The sequence below is a fragment of the Macrotis lagotis genome, chromosome 7 (assembly GCF_037893015.1).
Source record: "Macrotis lagotis isolate mMagLag1 chromosome 7, bilby.v1.9.chrom.fasta, whole genome shotgun sequence".
NCBI classification, from domain to species: Eukaryota; Metazoa; Chordata; class Mammalia; order Peramelemorphia; family Peramelidae; genus Macrotis; species Macrotis lagotis.
The window spans coordinates 173,005,714-173,029,786 of NC_133664.1; the positions used below are offsets into that span (position 1 = coordinate 173,005,714).

The 24,073-nt window shown below is 39.2% G+C and overlaps 1 protein-coding gene across 6 annotated transcripts in view; it reads left to right on the forward strand.

Moving 5' to 3' along the window:
• The first annotated feature begins 1,271 nt into the window (after positions 1-1,271).
• The window catches only part of SEPHS1 (selenophosphate synthetase 1), a 41,596-nt gene continuing 18,794 nt past the window's right edge, over positions 1,272-24,073 (forward strand). Inside the window, exons 1-6 of one of the 6 annotated variants that reach the window (XM_074194100.1) lie at positions 1,276-1,395; positions 3,685-3,954; positions 11,991-12,094; positions 16,683-16,790; positions 19,289-19,443; positions 21,379-21,469. In XM_074194100.1, coding sequence (XP_074050201.1) covers positions 3,762-3,954; positions 11,991-12,094; positions 16,683-16,790; positions 19,289-19,443; positions 21,379-21,469 — 651 coding nt within the window. In that variant the 5' untranslated portion in view covers positions 1,276-1,395; positions 3,685-3,761. Of the gene's footprint in view, positions 1,396-2,141; positions 2,497-3,684; positions 3,955-6,754; positions 7,085-7,129; positions 7,341-11,990; positions 12,095-16,682; positions 16,791-19,288; positions 19,444-21,378; positions 21,470-24,073 lie in introns of those variants that run through there. The other 5 variants (XM_074194101.1, XM_074194102.1, XM_074194103.1 and 2 more) reach the window with 5 other exon arrangements.

Here is a 24,073-nt window from a genome sequence, read left to right on the forward strand (position 1 = left end):
TCTGACCCCAGCACCTGTACCATGTATTTTACAAACCTTAAATCACTAGACATGAATTATTAATAGCAATCATTATAGACTAAGGCTCCATCATTTGTTATAGAGAAATGAGGCAGGTTATCCTTGAGCAAGTAAGTAAAAAGAATGAGAGGAGTATCCATCTAGGTTTTAAAAAAAAATGAAAGAGGGGCGGCTAGGTGGTGCAATGGATAGAACATAGGATCTGAGTTCAAATGTGGCCTCAGACACTTAATAATGACCTAGCTGTGTGGCCTTGGGCAAGCCACTTAACCCCATTTGCCTTGCAAAAAACAAAAAAAAAACCTATAAAAAATGAAAGGGCATCTATGGAACCCAGAAATGTAACATAACACCAACTATGACCAGAGGCCAAAAATCATCCCTAACAAAACATTTTATAAAGTGTTGAATTGCTGGATGCCCAATTTTCCTCCATTTTCTTCCAAGACTGCATAGTTGGCACTTAGATGTTGCTTGTTACTATTCTCCTCCTAAAAAAATGTTCTAGAAAATTAAATAAACCCTAATTTAATCAGGAAAATACTTGGTGTCAAGCATCTCAAATATAAAAACGAAGCATATTCACATGCGACTGAGTTACTGCCACGCAGCTTATAAAAATATTCAAAAAAGTTGTGAGATTTTTCTATTTCAATAGTTTTCTTCTCGGTGCAAAAGTAAAAAAAAAAAAAGGTGGGAGGTGAATGCATTTTCAAATTCTGCCCTTATTTTATGCAATCATAAAGAAGTTTTTCGGGATCGGGGGCCCCCCTCCGCTGTGGGGCGACGGCGGCGCGCAGGGCAGGTAGGGGCCGGCCCCGGGCGCGTCCGAGCCCCGCGAGCCGCCGGCCCGGCCCGGCCCGGCCCGGCCGCCACCAGCCGCCGCGGTGGAAGCCAATCCCCGGGCGTCTGGCCACGGCCGCCCGCGGCGACACGAGTCTGCAGACGCCCCCCGCCCCCCGCCGCCTCCCGCTCCCCCGAGACCAATCATTGCCGGGCTCGGGGTTAGGCATCCCCCTCCCCTCCCCCCAGCCGCACGCACGCCGCCGAGCAGCTCCGCGGCCTGCGGCCCCACCGCCCCTTAAAGGGAGGTAGCAGCCCTTAAAGGACCCTCACCCCCGGCGCTCGGCATGCCCCTGGCGGCCCCGCGCCCGAGCCGGCCACTCCGGCGGTGAAGGGCCGAGATCCGGCCGGGCGCCCAGGCGCGGCCCGGGCTGCGCCCCCGCCCCCGCCGCGCCGCCGCCGCCCCCCAGCAGCCCGGAGCCGCATTTTTATTCAGGCGACGCTCAAGGGAGCCCCGACTGCGCCCGGTGCATTGTGGGAGCGGCCGGGAGTCCCGTTTTCAGGAGGAGGAGGAGGGCGAAGAGCGAACCGGTAAGAGCCCGGCCGGGGGGGGAGGGGGGAGAGACGCGCCGGCTTAAAGGGGAATATTCGTCGGGAGGGCCCGCGCCGCCCTCTGCCGGGGCCCCGCGCCGCCGGGCCCCGCGCCCGCAGGGGCACGCGCGCCGCCGGCCCGCCGGAGCGCGGCTCGGCGCCGGGGCCCGCGGCGCGGGGTGGCCGGGGCCGCTTTAAAAAAGAAGCGCCGCCCGCGCCGCAGCCGCCGCCTGCGCCGCCGCCGCCGCCAGCGGCCGCTCTGAGCCGGGGAGGACGGAGGGAGGGAGGGAGCGAGCGAGCGAGGGAGGGAACAAGGAGGGGAGGGGTGTGCTGGCGAGGGCGGCGGCGGCGCCGCACGGGTTAATTTTTTCACCCGCCGACATTTTTGTTTGGCCGCCGCCGCCGCCGGGGTCCCGCGCGCCCGCGTGCGCGCGCCGCCGGCCCAGGGGGAATCCTGCTGGGGCGCCCCGGGGCTCCCGCGCCCCCGCCCCGGCACACGCGCGCCGCGGCCGGACGGCCGCCCCCCCCCCCCCGCCCCGCGGGCCCCCGCCATGCGGGCCGCCCGGGCGCGTCGGGGCATTCCCGCCGCGGGGCGGGGAAGGGCCTCGGGCCGCACAAAGAGCGCGGCCCGCTCCGCCCGCCCCATTGTCTCCGCCCGGAGCCGGCGGGCGGGTAGCGAGGCGGGGGCGCGCAAGGGGTTAAGCCGGGGCGCCCCCCCCCCGCCGCGTGGGCTGGTAATGTAAACAGCCGGGGCGGGCAGGGGGGCAGCGCCCTGACTCCCCGAAGCCGAACCCCCACACAGGGGGTGCCTGCCCCCCCGGGCTTGCCCTCTCCGAGTTGGCATGGGAGAGCTTCCGAGCCGCCACACGCTCCTGCGCTCCCGGCTCAACTTCTTCCTCCAGATCCGGAGAGTGACGTGCAAATGCTGAGAAACACACACCTCTCCACCGGGGTTACCCAGAAAGCCAAGAACAGAGCGATTTGCTGCGCTTTTTTCTACATATTTTTTATTTTTAACCCCCCTGCTTCAAAATTTCCCTGTAAATCACCAAACTTCAAAAAAAAAATCAAACACGACAGCCTCTGGCATGTGCTAGAATGGTAAAATGCCACCCCGTATCTTTTTTTTTTCTGACAGGTTCTTTTTTTAACTAGCGATATAGGCCTTGTGCTACAGCCACAAGTTTGAAACTGAAATCATTGCTCATCCCAGACACGTTTGTTTTTTTTTTTTTTGGTAACTAAGGCTTGGATTATTGCCCATGCTTAGGCTTCATAAGATGTGTTTTCAATAAATGGCATGCCTACCAGGGAAAGAAAAACACTTTGCTGTAAATGGAAATGACGTTCTTAATCCCAAGTTTTGTAGGGGAAAGTGACTAAAACATCTATCCTCGATATTGGTTAAAAACCAAGAGTTGATTTTGCTTTTTTTGTTCTAACTCAAAAGTCTAGCAAGACCATTGGAGTAACCTTTGGTCCTGGAAAACATTTAAGTACTGGCAAATTGTTGTAAATCTTGCGGTGAAACAATATTAAAGATTATCGACGGTGCTTTGTCAGTGATGCACCAGAGTCTTGTTGGATAGCATATTTGCTATCTAGGAAATGGGATTTCATTTTATAAAAATCAGACAGTCTATAAACCATGTAGCATTATATAAAACAGGCACTTCCGTTTGAAAGTTGTATACTTTCATTAGGACCTATTAGTTCTGGATTATGTTGTGTACCTCTGACTCAGGGTAAAATCTTTTTCTTCTACAATTAGATTTTGGCATTTATAGAGATTTTCATCAAATGAGTTTTCATTAATATCTTTTCCATGGATTTTCTAACAGGCCTGTACCTCTAAATGAGTATTTGCAACCTTATCAAAAATAGTTATTTTTTTGGCTAGAACTTTAAACTTTTAAATTATAGTGTTTGCCAGTTGTCCATAAAGTAAGTCGTTTTATGTTATATGCTTTGAGGATCTTTGGTTACATGAAATAAACCTGATAATAGATTCCATTTCATTTCCTTTTATAGCATCTTTTCTCTGTCTTGACCCTATAATATAATAATGCTCTAGGCATCATGTACTCTCCTTTAGTTGAACTTTCTGGGTTCTGTATAGATAGGTATAATTATCCACTGATTTTAAATCACATGAAATGAGTCCTTTATCAAATGGCCTGGGGGGGTGGTGGAGGGAGACAGTTACTTTTCTTTTTCTGTTTTGTAGTCTCTATTTGGAAGGTATTAGATGATATTCTAATATTACCTTTTTCTGTGACTTACATACAGGTGAACCAAGCAAGAAACCAACAGACTAAAGGAGGGGGGGAAAAAGACTAAACTGTGGGTGTGTGTGCCTAAGAGCCATGTCTGTTCGGGAATCCTTTAACCCAGAAAGTTACGAATTGGACAAGAGTTTCCGGCTAACCAGATTCACCGAACTGAAGGGCACAGGCTGCAAGGTACCACAGGATGTCCTACAGAAGTTGCTGGAATCCTTACAAGAGAATCACTTCCAAGAAGATGAACAGTTTTTGGGAGCAGTTATGCCAAGGCTAGGTAAGTCAACCATGTCTTCACAGTGATACTTAGATAGCATATTTATGAACAAATAGCTAAAGCTAGGATTTTTTTTTCTTCTGTCCAAATTCTAGCATGTTTACTATATTCCCTTGCAAATTGTTTTATCCAACAAAAATGATCCAAGTAGGAACTCACAATTAACTGTATCAAATACTTATGACTTGTTCAGTGCTAGGAAAAAAGTCTTGAATGACACCAAGGTTATAATCTCATAGTTTTGGGAATGTAGATTATATTGAGGCATTCCTACTATTTTAAGGTAAGAACATCATTCTGGAACAGCAAAACCTTTCATGAAACAGAATTTTCACCATGGATCTAAGGTATTTAAATTTTCTGTTTAACTAAATACCGAGCAATACCCCACCTATTTTTCCTCACCTTATTCTTGTTGCTGAGAGCCATTGAATATCAAGTTTAAAAAAAACTCAGAGGTCATTGAATTTAAACCCTACAAAATGTATGTATGAATTCATCTTCCTGCCTCAGTAAGTTTATTGTTTTACAGAAAATAGTTCTTTGAGGCTCCTGTTGTTGGTGGGGGTGGGGAGACATAGGAAGAGTTATTCTGAACATCAGATGGTGTTCTGAACATACTCTGTTCATATGATGTTCTGAACATATTCTTAACACATATGATGTGAGGCATTCTGTGAGACAGTTCAATTCTCTGTATTGATCTTTAGGATGGCACATCAACATACTTTTGTTTCCTTTACTAAACTCATGGTAAAGTTTGTTGTCTTTTGACTTGTCTCTCTTTTCTAAAAACCATAGAAAGAATTTCTTTCTAAGCTTGCCATTCTAGTTAATGAAGGATTTGCTTTACTGGATTACTAAGCACACGGTAACAACCAGATGGTCAATTTGAACTGTGGGAGTAGGATCCTAATTTCTGTATTATGTGGTTCCAGTATGTATTTACATGATCTGTCACATATTTTGTCTAATATTATGGGATTTTTTTACTTTAATACTCTTAGTATAGTCATTAGATTGAGGTATACAAGTTACTTCAAATTAAAATAATATAATTTGTTATATCATGAGTCAGAAAAGAGGTAAGAGTAAGACATGAAATATGAAGACTAGTTCTGTCATGGTATTTATAAACTGGGAGAGGAAATAAACTACTTAGTTAAAATATAAAGGGTAATTACTAGATGGTGTTATTGTTAATATTTAGTTCTCTTTAACTCAGAGGGGGAAAGTTTTAAGTCCTTTGTTTTGAATATCATCACTTGGACTTCACTTCATCTGATCTGAAAGCAAAAAATAACTGTCACAAAAAGTGACTTTTAAGGAGGCAAAATAATTGCATCCAAACCCATGCCCAACCTCATTCATTTTATTCCTAAAAGGAACCGTTATAGTGGAGGGACCTTAGAAATGCTTATTTCCTTTCCCCCTGCCCCTTGGCCCTTTACTCAGAACCTCTTGAATCTTACTTCACATACCATTGTAATATCAGCTGTTCACTTTCCATACTCACTACCAATGAAAAGCATTGAGAATTTAACAGCATGATTCTGATTGAGGTTCAGGAAAATTAGACCTCTTGAGGGTTCCTTGCCCTCTAAATCTATGAACTCTTCACAACATTCACAAGAAAGCTAGCTGCCTGCAGTAATTTAGCATGCCAGCAAATAGCCTTAGTCACCTTAGTAGATCCAATAGTGTTACAAGATAATAGTAATTGTAATTCAGAAATAATAGTTTACATTGGTGTATCATTTTTGCTGTTACAAAGTACTTTATTCACAACTGAAAAGTTAAAGTGTTATTCTCCGGGCTTTACAGAGGAATCTAATGCTTACAGAGTACAGTAACTTGCCGGTGGTCACAGGGCTTTAAAAGGGTCTTTTGAATGACTCCATAACCAACGTTCATAACAGTGACAGTCATCAAGAAAAGATATATAATTATGTATCCTTTACTCTGCTAATTTAAGAAGACTAAGAAGTACTATACATTTTATAAAGATTAGCACTCAAAATCATTAATATAATAACTAAATCCTCAGCTATCTAGAAGATTCTGGAGAATTGAAGTTTTTCTGTGCTACCCTGTGTATTGAAGTTAGGATTCAAAAGAAAGGGCCAGGTATCATGCCATCCAGTTTTGTTCTGTCATGCTAATTCATCAAGTCAGCTTGGCCAGTGACTTGTCACAAACTCTCCATTGTAAAATACAGTGATATCAGTGAAGGTGATAATTCATCATATGCCTCTGTAGAGATGTTTTGAGATTAAGACTCAGAGCTATCAGTGAAAATGTAATGTGACTCCCTCTCAATTGAGGGTCCATGATACACTACATTTCATGATTTTTGGAATATTTTTGAAAATAATTTATAATATGATGGGTTTAAAAACAAATGAATGAAACCTGGAGTATACAACCCTCTCTTCAAGATTATTGTCTTAGGTGTTTTAGAGCAGAGATATTGAACTTAATGGGTAGCTATCTCATGGTTCAAAGAGGTCCAGGTCTAACAGAGTTAATGCAAACAACATAAGCAGCTTGCTTCTTTTTTATCCCTGTCAAAATACCTGGGACTCCTAATACAATTTAAGATACTCCAGTGATAAATTCCATATAATCAAACACTTAAGTGATATTCCTAGATTATTAAAAAAAAAACTTTAAAAATGTGAGACAAAGGAAATTTATGGAACATAAGCAGTCTGTCTAATAATAATAAGGATACATTATTAACAAATCAAAGCTATAAATAGAAGTATACATCAGATAATGTTTATGGATAAATCATCTACAAAGTTCTGTAATCAATACTTGAAAACTAATAAATTCTACCATTACTCTTTAGTAGCTCTTTCTGTATTCTTTCAAGTACAGTTCCAACCAAAGCTCAATTGAAGGAAATGAGGATGTTTAGTCTACCAAAGGAGAGATTAAGGGATAGATATATTATGCTTTCTAGTATTTGAAGACCAGTCATTCAGGAGAGCTATTAAACTTCTATTTGACCCCTGCAGAGAGAACTAGAACTGATGGTTGGAAGTTGCTGAGCGGCAGTTGGGCTTAATCTCAAGGAAAGCTAAACAATTTTATCCTCACTTTTACCTCACAACTCAGTGAGTAGGTACTAGAAATTTTTGTTTTGCTTTCTTTTTACTGAATCTTTTATTTTCACCTGAATTATCAGTGTAGGGGGCTTTGACTGAGGATCTTTTCTACCTATCCATTGACATTTATGTTTTTAGACAGTTGCCTGGGACATAGAACTTAAGAGACTTGCCCAGCTTCACACATCCAGTGTTTGGCTGAGATGGACTTGACCTGTATCTTTCTGACTCTAAAGTCAGCTTTCTAGACACCTGGACATTATGCCTCGCACTGTGGGTATTATCTTCATATGACGCCTGAGAAAATTGAGACTAAATCATTGGAATGGTTTCAAAATTGCTTGGGTTGCCTCAGATAGAGAATTCCTGGCCTTTGAAAACTGTCAAGTAGAGGCTGGAATGATCCCTCATTAGGAATATAATAAGGGGATTTCATGTTTTGAATAGGGATTGAATTTTTAAGATTTTTTTTTCTTTACTCTTAAGATTTACTCTAAAATTCTATGAAATGAAAATTCAAGAAAAGAAAAAAAGTATGTTTTACTTTCTTAAAGCAGATAGAAATTGATCTCCAAATGTCAGTTGGTTCAATTAGGAAGCATCCAAATGAGTTAGGGACTATAGATACTGTTCAGAAGATGTGGCTCCTGTCCTCCTCGAATTTACCTGACATAGATACTGGGAACATTTGTTGAGATCACAGCTCACATTTATATAACTTTTTAAAGTTTGCAAAACTATAGATCATAGACATAATTATATCCATTTATCTTATAATTCTCTAAGATCATAGATTTTGATGGAAATTATCCATTTTATAGAATAAGAAACTCGAGCCTAAAAAGACAAATATTGGAGGCAAGATTCAAACTCAGGACTTTCTAAATTCCTGGCTAGGGCTGTAGCCAATATGCCACTTTTTTTTCTTAAAAAAAAGTTTCTTCTGAAATGTTAGGAACATGCAGTTTAATTAATTCCTTGAATTTTTGCCAAGTATCTTTTATCTGAATATGTCAGAAGCTGATTACTAGTGAAATGATCTAATCAATGGGGCTAATAGCCCTTTTCATTTGCACCACTGAGTCATGTCCTCATTTTTCTGCTTTGCTGAGTAAGAGAGATTGTTTCCTTGGGATGTATGGTTCTTACTAGACTTGTATCTGTTTTGGATTAGCAGTGATGGACAAAGAAGTGAAAAATTATCCACATAAGAAACTAGTGCTAGGATTAGTTTATATTTTAAAATATATGTATACATATATTTTTGCATATGTATGTGTATATGGTGGATATGTATATAAATGTATGTGAGGTTTAGTTACTTATGGCATTAAGTATTGATTTAGATGGTTGAGTTAAATCATCATTTTTATTAAAACTTTGAAATTTAGAGATAGCCTATTTATCTCTTTAGCCTCCTATATTTTAACTATAAGTTGTAGCAAGATAATATTTTAAGTGTTTCAATCAGGACTAATTTATCTTTGTTTAGTTTGGCATCCTAATTCTAGAAGATATCTTAAATTGATGTTTTCTTTTAAATCTCATTGTAATTTTGTGTGCCTTTACTTGTTTGATTGTATTATTTAAATATTACCTAGGAACTAGAATTTGCATGTATTTATGCTAAAATTATCCTGTCATAAATATGAATTGCAACCCTTTTTTCCAAAATTAAGTAGACAAAAGGCCTATCAGAATTTGTAAAAAATCTAAATTAAGGGGCGGCTAGGTCGCACAGTGGATAGAACACCGGCCCTGGAGTCAGCCGTACCTGAGTTCAAATCCGGCCTCAGACACTTAATAATTTCCTGGCTGTGTGGTCTTGGGCAAGTCACTTAACCCTGTTTGCCTGGCAAAAACCTAAAAAAAAAATCTAAATTAAAAAGAAGAGAAATGTAGTTATCCAGAATAGCCATCTGAACCTAATTTCAAAATTAAAAAAAAAACATCCAAGTATAATATTTGACAAAAATGTTCCCATGAATATTTTTTCTGGCAGGTATATATTCCCATTTTATAGATGAGAAAAATAAAGTTCAGAAAAATTGCCCACAGTTATCTTGCTTGTAAGTGGGCTAGAGTCAGCTGTCACATTTTTGGTCTTCAAATCCAATGCTGTTTTCACATAATCACATTATGATATAGGTAAGAATTATTTAGAGGTAATTTCAACTGTCTCTTAATACATACCTCTAAACATTTAGTTGACTTTCAAGCCCCTTGATGGTTAACAGCTTTGTGATCAGCTTCAGTTTCCTCAACTGTAAACTAAAGGTAAAAATATCCATAATATCTGTCTCCTAGAGTTTTTAATGAGGATCAAACGAAATAGTTGTAGATCAATTTTTATACTGTCAAGCTTCATACATTAAGATATAAACTCCTCATTTAGCTTTTAAGTTCTACACTGACTCCAACTTATGTTTCAAGCTCTGAGAATCTTTGAAACTGATATTCTCTCTCTCTCTCTCTCTCTCTCTCTCTCTCTCTCTCTCATTCTCTGTTCCTCACTTGTCTGGGCACTCTCCTTCCATTGTCCATGTTTTTCAATGGGAGTCTCTTGTCTCTCATGCCTGGGTTTCAGTCCTACCCTGCCTCAGCCTCATAGAAGCCCTTTCTTACTTGAAGATGCAGCTCAGGCACCAATTTTTTTCCTGAAGTCTTTCCTGATTTCCCCTCGCCCTCTAACTGCTAGTGCCCTTTCTCATAGTAGCTAATATTTAATTATTTTGTAATCACAATTATCCCTTTCACATCTTGGGGGTGAGGGCCAAGATGCCTCCACAATCTGGAAAGTACAATTTTGTGGCCCTCTCTATACCCAAGAAAGTCTGATTTTTTTATTTTTCTTTTATGGATTGCTTACAGTAGCTTATTATAAAATTTGGGTTAAGTATTTGGACAGAGGCTATATATTGTCTGCTGGCCTTTGTGTGTCATCTGCAGCTTCCATAAAACTTACTCAAAAATTCCCATTTAATTTCTTATGCCAACCCAAGATATATCAAAATTATGATGGGAAAAGTCTCATTGTGTAAAGGATAACAGTAATTACTTTGTAATTTGTGCATCTATCTGTATGTGTATTGGTCAGCTAGGTGGCTTAGTGGATAAAGTATGGGTCAAGAAGACCCAAATTCAGACACTTAGTACCTGTGAGACCCTAGACAGTTCACTTAACCCTGTTTTCCTTAGTTTCCTCATCTGTAAAATGAATTGGAGAAGGAAATAACAAACCATTCCAGTATCTCTGCCAAGAAAACCCCAAATGGGGTCACAAAGAGTAGACATGCTGTATGTGTATTTGTATTCTTTTTGTCTCCTCCATTAAAATATAAGCTCTTTGACAAGAGCAATCAAAGTTTCATTCTTTGTATTTGTTTCTTTAGTGCCTATGACAGTGCCCAGCACATTGATTTAAAGTGCTATGTAGAGAGCAGCTAGGTGTCGCAGTGGATAGAGCACTGACTCTAGTCAGGAGGACCCACTAACTCGGGTCCAAACCTGGCCTCAGACATTTAATAATTGCCCAACTGTGTGACCTGGGGCAAGTTACTCTTAACCCCATTGCCTTAAATAAATAATTTTTTTAAAAAAAGTGTTATATAGGGGCAGCTGGGTGGTGCAGTGGATAAAGCACCGACCCTGGAGTCAGGAGTACCTGAGTTAAATTTGTCCCGAGACACTTACTAATTAATTACCTAGCTGTGTGTGGCCTTGGGCAAGCCACTTAACCCCATTTGTCTTGCAAAAACCTAAAAAAAAAGTGCTATGTAAGTATCACCTATTACTATACATGTACAATCATGTTAAATATTTTTTTTATTAGTCATGTTGTGAAAGAAGAATCAGAATAAAAGAAAAGTCACAAAAAAAGAAAAAAGAAAAAACAATAAAAACAATATGCTTTGATCTGCATTTAGATTCCATAATGCTTTCTCTGATATTCTAACACAAGTCTTTTAGAATTATCTTTGTTCACTGTATTGCTGAGAAGAGTTAAGCTGTTGAGCATCATGTAATGTGTACAGTATTTTCTTGGTTCTGTTCACTTCACTCATTTCACATTTTCTGCTCCCCATTCCTTATAGAATGATAGTACTCTATAACATTCATTTACCATAGCTTGTTCATTCCTTCCCCAATTGATGGACATCATTCAATTTCCATTTCGTCGCCACTACAAAAAAGAGCTGCTTTAAACATTCTTGAACATGTGGGACTTTTCTCATTTTTGTTATCTTTTTGGGATACAGTCCTAGCAGTGGTATTGCTGATCAAAGGATAGAAGCAGTTTGATTGCCCTTTGGGCTTAGTTGAAAATTGCTCTCCAGATTGGTTGAATCAGTTCACAACTTCTCTGGCAGTGCATTAATGTCCCAGTTTTCCTACATTCTCTCCAACATTTATTGTTTTCATAGAAAAAAATTTTTTACGTATAATACTTTGTAAACTTGTTGATCTGAAAAATAGAATGTTGTATAAAAATCTGTAGTTGCAAACTAAGCAACCTCAGGCCCATTGTCTGATATCAGATAGATGTTAAAGAAATTCTTATTGAAAAGATCATATAGACTGTAAGAATCACACAGATTTTTACTATACAAAAATAATGGCGTTATTCACAAATGTTTTATGGAAATAATTTTTATCAAGTTTTCCTTTAGATTGATACAGTAATAATAGTAAAAAAAATGTGATAGTAAAGAGAGATTTGGTTCTTTTATGCTTTTGGGGGGATTCTTATCTTGCTTAAACTGTTTCACATTTACTTCAGTTATGCTTTTTGTTAACTATTGCTTTCTTGGCACTGTTTGATATTAAACAAGTTTCTTCTGATTAAGAACCTAATTATGAGAGATAGTGACTGCTTTTCTTTTTTTATGAAGGGTCTGTTGATGATAATTCTGTTCTTTACAGGCATTGGAATGGACACTTGTGTTATTCCTTTGAGACATGGTGGTCTTTCCTTGGTTCAAACCACAGATTACATTTATCCTATTGTGGATGATCCTTACATGATGGTAAGTCTGGCTCATAAGTTTCTATACTTCAACTGTATTATGGTAATTTATTCTGCCCCACTGTTCACATCTGACAGCACACACAATAACATATAATAACATATAAAGATAAGCAGATTTGTTAAGTGAAAATTGGGGAAGTCTCATAGCCTTTTATGTATATCTTTGTACACATACATAGACTTTTTAGCTATTTCAGCAATGACTATTTGTGTGGTTTTCTTCCTTACCTGAGTACTCTGATATAGTAAATCTTAGCACACTTGTATTTTAGGCCTAAATTCCCAGTTTTTATTTCTGACTTTTGTTTAGATATCATTCTAATTTCCTAATATATCCAAAGCATTGTAATCTGAAAAAAAAAGAGGAGGAAAAAATACAATCTAACTAATGCATCAGTTGTTTCTGTCAACAAGAGTTTATTAAGTGCATTGAGTATTTATTACATTATTCCACTATACTGAGCACTGAGGTTACCAAAAAGTAAAAAGATGATTTCTCCCCTGAGAATATATAGAATAGGTCAAAGGCAATTTTAGAGGGGATGGTACTAGCAGGAAGGAGACTAGAGAGAAGGGAGTTTACTTTAGAGGGAGAATTTGAGCTAGGTCTGGAAGGAAGGCAGGAATCCAGGGTGAAGATGGAGAGCATTCAAGACGGGACAATCTGAGAAATTGTGAAATCAGAAGATTCATTGTCATGTTGGAGGACCAGAAAAAAGGGAATGAAACTATATTGTTGGGATGTGTAGAATGAAGACAGGAAGGTGAAGGAGGTGCCAGGGTGTGAAAAATCTTTAAATGTCAGACAACATTTTATATGTGATTCTGGGAGGATTGAATGCCACTTGAGTTTATTGACTGGGGTGCAAGTGGGGGTGAAGCAGTAATACAATCAGGCTTGTGCTTCAAGAAAATCATTTTGGCAGGTTACTAGAAGATCAAGTTGGAGTGACAAGAGACTTGAAGCTGGAAACCAACAAGAAGGTTATTTCAGTAGTCTAGGCATAGTTGGAAGATGAGAATGTCAGCTGTGTGAAAGGAAAGAAGGTGGGGGGGAGGGAGATAGATATCTACAGGTCTCTATATTTCATTTGAATGATGAGATCAGGAGTTAGATTAGAAAGAGTTTAAAATCAAGTGAGAAGAATGGAAGTTACATCTAGTGTTTTATACCTATTGTCCCAACCTTCACGCACCATTATCCTGGAACTTGGCCTTTTACATTTTTCTTCTTTGAGGATGACCTTTCCATTTACTTTGTAGTAATTACATTGTTTCCTGGTTCTACTTCAGTTTGCATCAGTTCCTATAGGTCTCATACTTCTCTGAAATCCCCATATTCAACATATCTTATTGCACAATAATATTCCATTTCATTCTTGAACCACAATTTGTTTAGCTTTTTCCTTGTTGATTTCATTTGGTAGCACAAGAAATCATGCTAAAGAAGAACCAGTTTTAAATGGTTTCTAACAGAAGTGGAGGTCCTGCATATCTCATCAAAAAAATGGACTCAGACTTTTTTTTTTGTCATTTCTCTATCCTCTTAACTATCACTTGAAATTTAAGAAGTACATATAGTTGTGTGTTCCTGAATATTTATGGAGAGGAGTTTCTCTTGCTGGTTGAGAAGATTATTACTCCTGACCATAGGCCAATTTTCAGTGACTCAGCTAATAAAGAATTGTTTATAGCAGAGTTGATGGGGGAAGGAGAGACACACAGAGAGGGGAGGCGAGGTGCTCTATGTTGTGAATCTCTCCCTCCTTACTGGAGGAGAAGTAAAGATCAGCAAAAGTCTTTGTCTACCAAAATGTCCAATCAATTCCTTTCTTTGACAAAAGAGTTTATAAATGGGGTTTGAAGAGAAGAGTTGTCTGCCTTAAGCTTCTGAGGCTCCATCTCTCCATGTCAAGAAGTGCATTTCAGGAAGCCTTTATGAGGCACCTGTTGTATACCAGGATTTATGGGAGGGATAAAGCGCCCTGGCCTTCAGAGACTTTTACATTTATGAGGAAGAAGCATCAACACTGGAGATGTTTCTGTTCAAAGGTCAGACATGAGTAGCATGGATTGACCATAGCCACTCTCCTCTCTCCATGATTCCAGCCATAATCAGGAGAGCTAGAGGAAGCACATGGTCCTGAACTTGGCTGGTGTTAGACTACAGGCAAACCTGTAGTCTTGTACACTCTTAGTTTGGAAAGTTTTATTATACTTGATGACTGAGCAAATATTTAAGGGAAGGTAGGTGGTGCAGTAGATAATGCACCAGACCCAGAGTCAGGAAGCCTCCAGTTCAAATCCAACCTCAGATACTTACTAGCTTTGTAACCCTGGGCAAGTCACTTAACACTATTTGTCTCAGTTTTCTCATCTGTAAAAAGAGGACACACTGGAGAAGGAAATGACAAACCACTCCAATATCTTTGCCAAGAAAACCCTACAGGACAAAGTCCATGGGGTCACAGATAGTCTCAACACAACTGTAAAACAACAACAACCAAACACTTTAATGTTTTACTATCTTACTGTCAAGAGAAAAACTTCCTTATCTTGTACATTGAAGCCTAGTGAATAATGTGTTAAAAATTAAAAAAGTAAAAGTAAAAAATCATCTGTAACAACTTTTTCTCAAAGTACTTTTATAAGTATTTTATTTTTCTTGTATTTTGTCTCAGTGTTTGCCCCATTCTGTATCCCTGGTCCTCCACTGAGAAACAGGGCACAAATATTCATCCTCAATTCTCAGGAGTCATGATTGGCATCCCATTGATCAGAGTTTTGAAGTCCTTCCCTTTCATTATTGTAGTCTTTGTATAAATTGTTCTATGGCTTTTTTTTGGTTATTGTTTTTTTCAAGGCAGTGGGGTTAAGTGGCTTGCCCAAGGCTGCACAGCTAGGTAATTATTAAGTGTCCGAGACTGAATTTGAACCCAGGTACTCCTGACTCCAGGGCCAGTGCTTTATCCACTGTGCCACCTAGCTGCCCCTGTTCTATGACCTTTAAAAGAATCCTTTTCCTGATAATTTGTTGGTTACTTGATCATTCTTATTTTATCTTATTTTTTGTTTCAATGTTATTTAAAAAGATTTCCCTACTTAATAAGTTTTCTATATAGTTTCTTATCCTTTGATCTCAAAGACAACCTTGCAAAAAACACCCAAATGGATTAAAAGGAGAAAAGAAAAGAACTAGAATCTAAGGGACTGCTCATCATTTGGGGAATAGCTGAACAAATTATGGCATATGAACATAGGAGGCTATTATTGAGCCATAAGTCATAGTAAAATAAGTTGTTTCAGAAAATCTGGGGTACTATAAAATGATTCAGAATGAAGGTAGAATAACCAGGAAGAGAAATTATATCAAAGGCAACAACACTGTAAAGAAAAAAAAAACTTTGAAAGAATTAAGAACTCTAATCAAAGTGTACTAACCTACCCTGTCTCCAGAGAACTTATGAGGAAGCATGTTTGCCCATCATCTGATAGGAAGGTTATGGACCCATAGGCAGAAAGAAATACATTTTTGAACATGACCACTGTGAATTCATTTGACTTGACTGGTATTATTTCTTAGAAGGGTTTTTACCTCTTGACTTTAATTGGAAAGGGAAGATATCAATAATGAAGGGATATTGACATTTTTTTAATGGATAAAAAAAGAAGGAAGCACAGGCAAGCAGAAGAATTTTGAAAGTAATATGTAGAATTTTTTAAACTTCTTTTAAGTAAGCAATATTAAATGAAGATTTGGTGTTTCATATATGCATATATAGATATATAACATATATGTGCAAGTATATATATATGTCTATGGATGAAGTGCTAATTTTTTGGTATTTTAAGTTTTTAAAAAGTAAATTGAAATTTTTTTTTAAGCTTCTAATTTTATCAGGCCAAAGTATGAGCTATTTTGACAGCTCATTTCTCTACCTAGGTAATCTGTGTGTGTGTGTGTGTGTGTGTGTGTGTGTGTGTGTATGAAATGTGTATAAACACAAATGCATACACATATACATATATATACACATAAAAATGTATACATGATAAAAAAATAAATGATGGTAGCATTATTCATTACCTGACTAGGGAAAAAAACTGATAGTTTTGGTAAGGTAAGGAGTTGTTTTTAGGTTTGTTTGGGGAAAGTTATAGTCAAAATTTTTTATTTCATCCTCCTCCTCATGTTATCTTTTTTCTGTTGATCCTTGCCCCCCTGCCTCTCAGTCTCTCTCTCTCCTCCCAAATTGTAGTATTTTCCATCCTGTTTTCAGAATGATAGAGTGACTGACAGATATCATTCCTGTGCTTCAAGCAGGAAAGGAAGAGGAGGAAGAAATAGAAAGGCTAGAGTGGATGGAAATGATCATGGGGAAATGAGAAAATGACTGGAAGAGCTGCCCTGTGATGGAGAGAGGGTATACTGAAAAGCCCAGGGGTCTCCAGGACCTCTTCCCCCCCTCCTCCCAGGAGGCCTGAACCATGCTTCCCAGGGCTGTGCTCCCTGGGCTATGATATGTGCTGGGCTGACACTCTACTCCAGACAAGAGTGCTTACTTTGTCCTCCTTTTGTCTTCCAGGGCCGGATAGCCTGTGCCAATGTTCTAAGTGACCTTTATGCCATGGGTGTCACAGAGTGTGACAACATGCTGATGCTCCTTGGAATTAGTAATAAAATGACCGACAGGGTAAGACTTGTGCTCCCTGCTCCCCAGCTGATGTTGCTCCTGGCAGCCCCAAAACCCTGGGAACCTGCCTATCCTCTGTAGAGGGAAGGGATTATGTCCGATGAGGCCTGTGATGCCCCCCCCCCCCCGGCTCTCCTTGTAGATGACCTGCCACTTGGGTCCCCCTCCCTTAGCCCATGGCCTGCACAGAGCTCTTGATAAATGCTTGTCCATTTCATTTTCTGAGATCACTAGTAAACTCAAATGAGAGATCCTGGCATGCTCACCTCCCCCTTGCTCTGTTCAAGGAAAGTGGGGTCCAGCTATGCCCCCCGTCCAAGTGGGAGGGGCCTGTGAAGCAGGGGCCCCAGAAAACGACCAACCTTCTGTTGATTGACTGGCACAGGCATGTTTTTCCTCCCTTGTGCCAGGTAAGATTGAGAAATACTTTTGAGTTAGTAGACCATTGGCTTGAGCCCCCAGCCCTCCCAGTTACTAACTCTGTCACCCTGGGAACATCTCTGAATCTTCAGGTGTTGTGGTTTTTTTCATTTGTGAACTATCAGGCTGAACTAGATGATCTCAAAGGTTCCTCCTAGCTCAGCACTCTGTTATGTGGATATGAGCTGAGGATTTGAATTAAAATAAAAGTCAAGGAAAATTCAAACCTTTTAGAAACATGGATGAAAGATGAATTATTACAGAGCCTAGGAATTGCTTGGTTCCGAGGTTGTAAAGGCTGAGCATTTAAATCTATTCATTGCCTAAAGAAATTGAAAAATTGTGAAGAATAAAAGTAATATTATATCTTGTCTAAACTCCAAATTTCTTAACATGACTTTCAAAGATTTTCCTAGTATGGATTCAATCTGCTATTTATTTTAAACTTTATCTGTTCTTTCCTCATGCTCAGTGATCTCTACCTATATGATTCTTGCTGAATTCAAATGCTATCTCCTCTATGAAGTTTTCTCTTTTTGCCAGTTAAAAATGATCTCTCTTCCTATGAACTCTCATTTCACTTTGTACTTTTCTTATAGCACCTATCACATTTTTAAAATATGTTTTTTAATGTACATGTCTCTTCTCTCTTAGTAGACAAGGAAGGGGACACATCTTACTCATCTCTGTGTACCCTCTTAGTACTTTTACTTGTTACTGCATTGATAATTTTTGCATGGATTATTATGTGTTACATTTACTTTGCCAAAGCAGTTTTACAGAATCATAGAATATTGGAGCTGGAAGGGACCTTAGAGCTCATCTAGTTCAACCTGATCATTTTACAGATGAGGAAACTGAGGCCCAGGGGAAGTGCAGTGACTAGCCTAAGGTCACAAAGCTAACAATCACATCTCTTACCTCATTTTACCCTTACATCAGCCCTGTGAGGTAAGTAGGGCAACTCTGTTTTACCTCCTTTTGCAGATGAGGAAATTCAGTACAAAGGGACAAAGTGACTTGCCCAAGATGACACCCTTAATTAATGGTTTTTAGATTCTCTTTAGTTCAGTGCTGGTCTCCTTTAGATTTGTGTAGTTTCTTTAGTCCAACCCCCTCCATTTACCTAGCTAACTTTAGAATTAGGCCTCTTATCTCCCAGTTCTGGCTCTCAGGTCAGGCAGCATAAGAGAAAGGTCTTGTATTAAAGGCAGTGGTTTCCCTCTCACCAGGTGCCACTGTTTCTAAGGAATAGCCTTAAAGGCTGCAGCTCACTGGGATATTTAGTGGAACTCAAGTTTGCTTGGGGATTGGCACTTTTTTTCCCCTCATAAGAAAGACATACATGAAGTATAAGGAACTGAGACCAAAATAAAGATGGTCTGAATAGAGCACTTAGTCTTATGTGGGTAGGTGGGTTTTTGGGGGTTTTTTTTGGTTTTTAACTTTTTTGACACCTCCTTCTGCAGCAGCAGCCCAAGTCAGTGACAGATTACTTTTTTGTGGGTGGGCCTTTTTTACAGAATGAAGTAATTAAAGTCTGAGTTACAAGGGACTTTGGGGTTTATCTAGTCCAATCTATTCCTAAACAGTAAGCCTCTTCCACTTTAACTCTTTCTGTTCCACCAGTTCTCTGAAGCTAAGTTACAGACAAACTGCTGTCTGCATTGTGGAAGGCAGCTTTTCTCCTCCCGAAATAAGAAAACAACAAAACTACTGCCCAATCAGCTCAGTTGGTTTCCTTTTTAAAATATTTTTCAGCTATTGTCAGGGATGATGTGAGACTGAATTTTTAAAAAAAATTTAGAGCTTTATCTGTGTAACTATGTTACAAATTATTACCCAGAATATCTTCCAAGTTTTAACAGAGTACTTATAAAGTAATAATTCTTGACTTGGGTTAACTGTTCTATTATATGAACTTGAAGGAAATGCCTTTGGGACTTTGTGATCCTTTTTCTACCCAAAACTCTGAACCAGTAGGTTGTCTTCTTCAGGAAATGAAGTTGTCATTAGATTTCTCTTTGTCCCCCTTTTAATTTGTCCTCACTTTTAATTTGTTCCCTTTTAATCTGTAGGAAAGGGACAAAGTGATGCCCCTAATTATACAGGGTTTTAAAGATGCAGCAGAGGAAGCAGGAACATCTGTAACTGGTGGCCAAACAGTGTTGAATCCCTGGATCGTGTTGGGTGGAGTGGCTACAACAGTCTGTCAGCCCAATGAGTTTATCATGTAAGTTAACTGTTTTGTCCTGAGCTTTGATCAAGAATTTTCTTTTTTTTTTTTGCAAGGCAAAGGGGGTTAAGTGGCTTGCCCAAGGCCACATAGCTAGGTAATTATTAAGTGTCTGAGACTGGATTTGAGCCCAGGTACTCCTGACTCCAGGCCGGTGCTTTATCCACTGTGCCACTTAGCCACCCCCAAGAATTGTCTTCTAATGTCAAATTTTACTTGGCATGTTTGTTGTTGTTCTTAGCACAAGCTGTCTTGCCCCTTTTCCAGAAAGAATAGAAGCTCTTCTTAGGACCATTGTTCGATTCCTCTCCCGATGCAGGACTTATCTTTGTTTTTATGGCAATTTATTTTATACTTTTCACAATCTATTTTGGTGTTTAAAATGAGTGTCTCAGAAGACTTTGCTTTTGTATCTTTAAAGAATATATAACTGAAAAGGCAGATGTTATTAATCAGATTGTTGGTTTGATTTTAAGTATGGGGTAGAGGGGTGTTATGGAAGACTTTGTCTAAAAGATGGGGCTTTAGCCGGGACCTGAAAGAATCCAGAAGGCAGAGATGAAGGATTAGAGAATCTTAGGCTTGGGACATAGTAAAAAAATTCATGGAGTCAGGAGGCAAAATAAGGAGGCTGATGTTATTGAATCCTAGAGACTGGAGTGGGGAGGGAGACTGGAAAGGGCTGAAAAGGACCAGATCATGAAGGACTTCTAAAACCAAACAAAAGCTTTTATATTTGATTCTGAAGGTAATAGGGAGGCCCCTGAAATTTGTTGATTAGAGGTCAGACCTTTGTGTTAGGAAAGCCATTTTTTGTGAAGGATCAGCTAGAGAAGGGAAAGATCTAATGGCTCCTGCAAAGGCCTATACCAGGGTGTTGTACTTTTATTCATTTCATTACATTTTCCAATAACTTTTTAATCTGACTCAGTCAGTGTAGACCATGTGTCTGATACTTCTGTTATGCAGTATTTTTTGAAGCATTAAAATTCACAATGAGCTGTGAATGCTAGGGACAGTCAATTCTTTTTCATTCTCTGTGATTCCTGTCCATAAATTCCTCATAAATCTTTCATAGAGGATTTATTCATTCATTGGCAGTCTTCTTTTTGAGTACCTTGGGGGAATTTAATAGACAACTCAGAAGGATTCTCTATTCTGACATTCTTAATACATGCCTAGTCCACCTTCTCTCTTGGTCATGCTTGTTCTTGACCCAGTCTTTGATGCCACTTCTCAAATTCAGGTTGTCACTGTTAATATATTCCTGCTGCTTATACCCACTATGCATATTTTCATTGATCTTTGAATTAGCTCTAATCTTAGTTCTTAATTTATAATTTTCTTTAATTCATAGGCATCATTATCAATAAAACTTCCTAAAAATACTAGGTTTTTTTTACAGCTGTAGATATAGCAGATTTAAGGAAATGCATCTAAGTAAAAAAATGTAAAAGATAACTGCCTGTTCTCTCCCTACCCTAATCCTAAATCTGAATTAATTTGAGTAACAGCTAGTGAACATATATTTTTCATGTTTATTAATAAAAATGTCTTTTTTGTTGTGCCACCAAGGTTTTGAAATTGAGTGATTTATTTTCTTCTTGTAAAACTAGCCATTTGGGAAGTAACTGTTTTCTCAGTGGATGACTGTCCTTTGTTTAGGTGTTTTGCCTTATGTTTTCCATCAAGTTGCAAATATACATGATTAAAAAAAATTTAAGAGGGGAAAAAAAAATATATATATGTGTGTGTGTGTGTGTGTGTGTGTATACATACATAGATATTTGTAAAAGATTTGTAGGATTTCTCATACTGGTTGTGTGTGTGTGTGTTTGTGTGTATGTGGTTGTGTGTGGGTGTGTACACATACCCACATATACACTAAATGGAAGTGAATTTTTTGATGATTTAATGTTTCTTTTTCTTTAGGCCTGATAATGCAGTGCCTGGAGATGTGCTTGTGTTGACAAAACCCCTGGGAACACAAGTAGCTGTAGCTGTGCATCAATGGCTGGATATTGTAAGTATGCCACTAATATCTGTGTGTGTGTGTGTGTGTGTACAGGTATACTTGTGATCTTGTAAAAAATAAACTGCAAACATGACATTTGAGACGGGCAAGTTAGAGGAAAATACTTGTGAAGTAATTTGAATGACTATATCGATTGTTAAGAATCTTACTATGGTTGTGTATGTAAATACTGCTTTTTTCCCCCCCTATATACTACATTATACTTACACACAGATGTGTCTGTGGTTATTTAAATGAATACTCATTCCTTTCTAGAAAATGACTGATTTTGGAGCTCGAAGAAAAAACACTCTATAGGGCAAGCATTTCCCATAGTATTCATTTCAGCCTTGAGTGAGTCTTCTAAATGACATCTATTAGTGTATTCAGAGAAAGGATAATATAGGGTAAGCCCTTCTAAAACAAACTCTTAGAAATTGTCTATGTTCTTGTCCATTAGAGTTTTGCTGTGTCAGCTATTATTTAAAGACATACCATCACCAAGGATTTGAGGGGAAAAATTTTTTTTATGGTCAAGGGTGTGTGTGTGTGTGTGTGTGTGTGTGTGTGTGTGTGATCTTAGGGACCTCTTGTATCTACCTTTCTTGTATATCACTCAAAAAGCAGTAAGACTTAAAAAGCTCAGTGAGCTTGAGTCTTTGAATATCAGACTGAGATAAAACTAATGGTAATCAGATCATTTTAATCCTTTCTCCCTTTCCCCCTACAAGTGAGCTAAGAACATTTTATGTGTAAGCTGCTAGTAGAGAATAAATCTAGAACACCAAGAGTCACTTCTCTAGTGAGCCACAGTCATACTTTATATTTCAGATTGCTTCTTTCATTGGCATAGCAACTCACAAATTAATAAGATCATTGCAGATTCTCACACATCTTGGAAGTTTTAATTTTCCTCACCTGTCACTTGAAGTCATATCAGTCCTGAAGAACAGTTAAAAGAGAGAAATAAATAATTTTATATTATTCATCAACAAGGTATATTGAGAGACAGATTAGGAATTCTCTTGTGGCTACAACATTCATTTGTCATTTTTCCTGTCATTCATGATGATACATAAGATCTTAGCTCTCATGTGTCATCATCTCTATATCAGACTAGGAGGCCATAAAAGTAATAATTTTTGTTGAGTTCCTTTTACACAAAGCATTTTCTGGGTCTTGAGTATTTTAGCAAGCAAGTTGTAGAAATGATATAAAAAGCTGAGAATATATAGATTCCTCTTCTTCTGGGTCTTGCCTTCCCTGTCTTTTAGCCATTTCCAATTTAGATGTGGTTGAAAAAAGTAAAATTTTTGTCATTTACTCAGATCCCACAAAATTCAGTTCCAATGATATATTCTCCAGTTGTCCTGATTCATATCAGGCCACTGGACCCAGATGGCTCTGGAGGAGAAAGTGAGGCTGGTGACTTAGCACCCCCCCCCCTTACTGAAATCCAATTTGTGTGCTTGTCATGGCATCAGCTCTCTGATGACATGGTCTTCTTTGAAAATGAAGGGCAAACATGAGAATATAGTTCCTCTGTTGAAGTTAGTATGTTTTTCTTTGCCAAGCTCCTGTGAGAGCAGAATGAGGAAGAAAAAGGAAGATTTTTTTTTGTCTTGTCTCTATTCTTTAGATACAGAGCTTGGCCATAGGGAGGGAAGGGGTGTGTGTGTGTGGGTGTGTGTGTGGCAATTGCTCTGTTAGAAACTTTGCTTTCCTTTAACCATTGTTCTCATCCATCAAAATTATTTTCATTGATGATTTCATTGAAACTTTTATAAACAAGAGTAGACCATTAAACTGCCCCAAAATGTCCAGTAAAGGAATTTTAAACACCTTTCTGTAGTCATGACATACAGGATGAGAACCATCGTGTAATGAGGACAATAGGGAGAAAAGTCAACTAAAGTTTGGCTTGATTAAGAATGTGATTTGCGGGGCAGCTAGGTGGCGAAGTGGATAAAGCACCGGCCCTGGAGTCAGGAATACCTGGGTTCAAATCCGGTCTCAGACACTTAATAATTACCTAGCTGTGTAGCCTTGGGCAAGCCACTTAACCCCATCTGCCTTGCAAAAAAAAAAAACCCTAAAAATAAAAAGAAATGTCTACTTTAAGGGGCGGCTAGGTGGCACATTGGATAGAGCACTGGCCTTGGAGTCAGGAGTACCTGGGTTCAAATCCGACCTCAGACACTTAATAATTACCTAGCCGTGTGGCCTTGGGCAAGCCACTTAAACCCCATTGCCTTGAAAAATCTTTAAAAAAAAATGTGATTTGCACCACCACCCCCCACTATGAGAGGGGAGCTACAGCGCTGTATTTCACACCCAACTTTTCTTGCCTACACACTGCAGCCAGTATGTTTCTCTGCCAGGACATGGGAACAGTCAGTCGCTGGTCTTACATATCCTGTGAGCTGCACTATCTGATTACAAAAGGGTGAGTTGAGGGAGGGCAGGATTTCATGTTGCAGTATCTGATGGACGCCTCAAAATAGTGCTCATAGAAAACAATCACCAGGAAGTCAAAATGTCTATTTTATATGCAGAGCTACATAAGCAAAAACCTCTGGAATAAAGAATGTCTGAAGGCTTCTATGCAAAAAC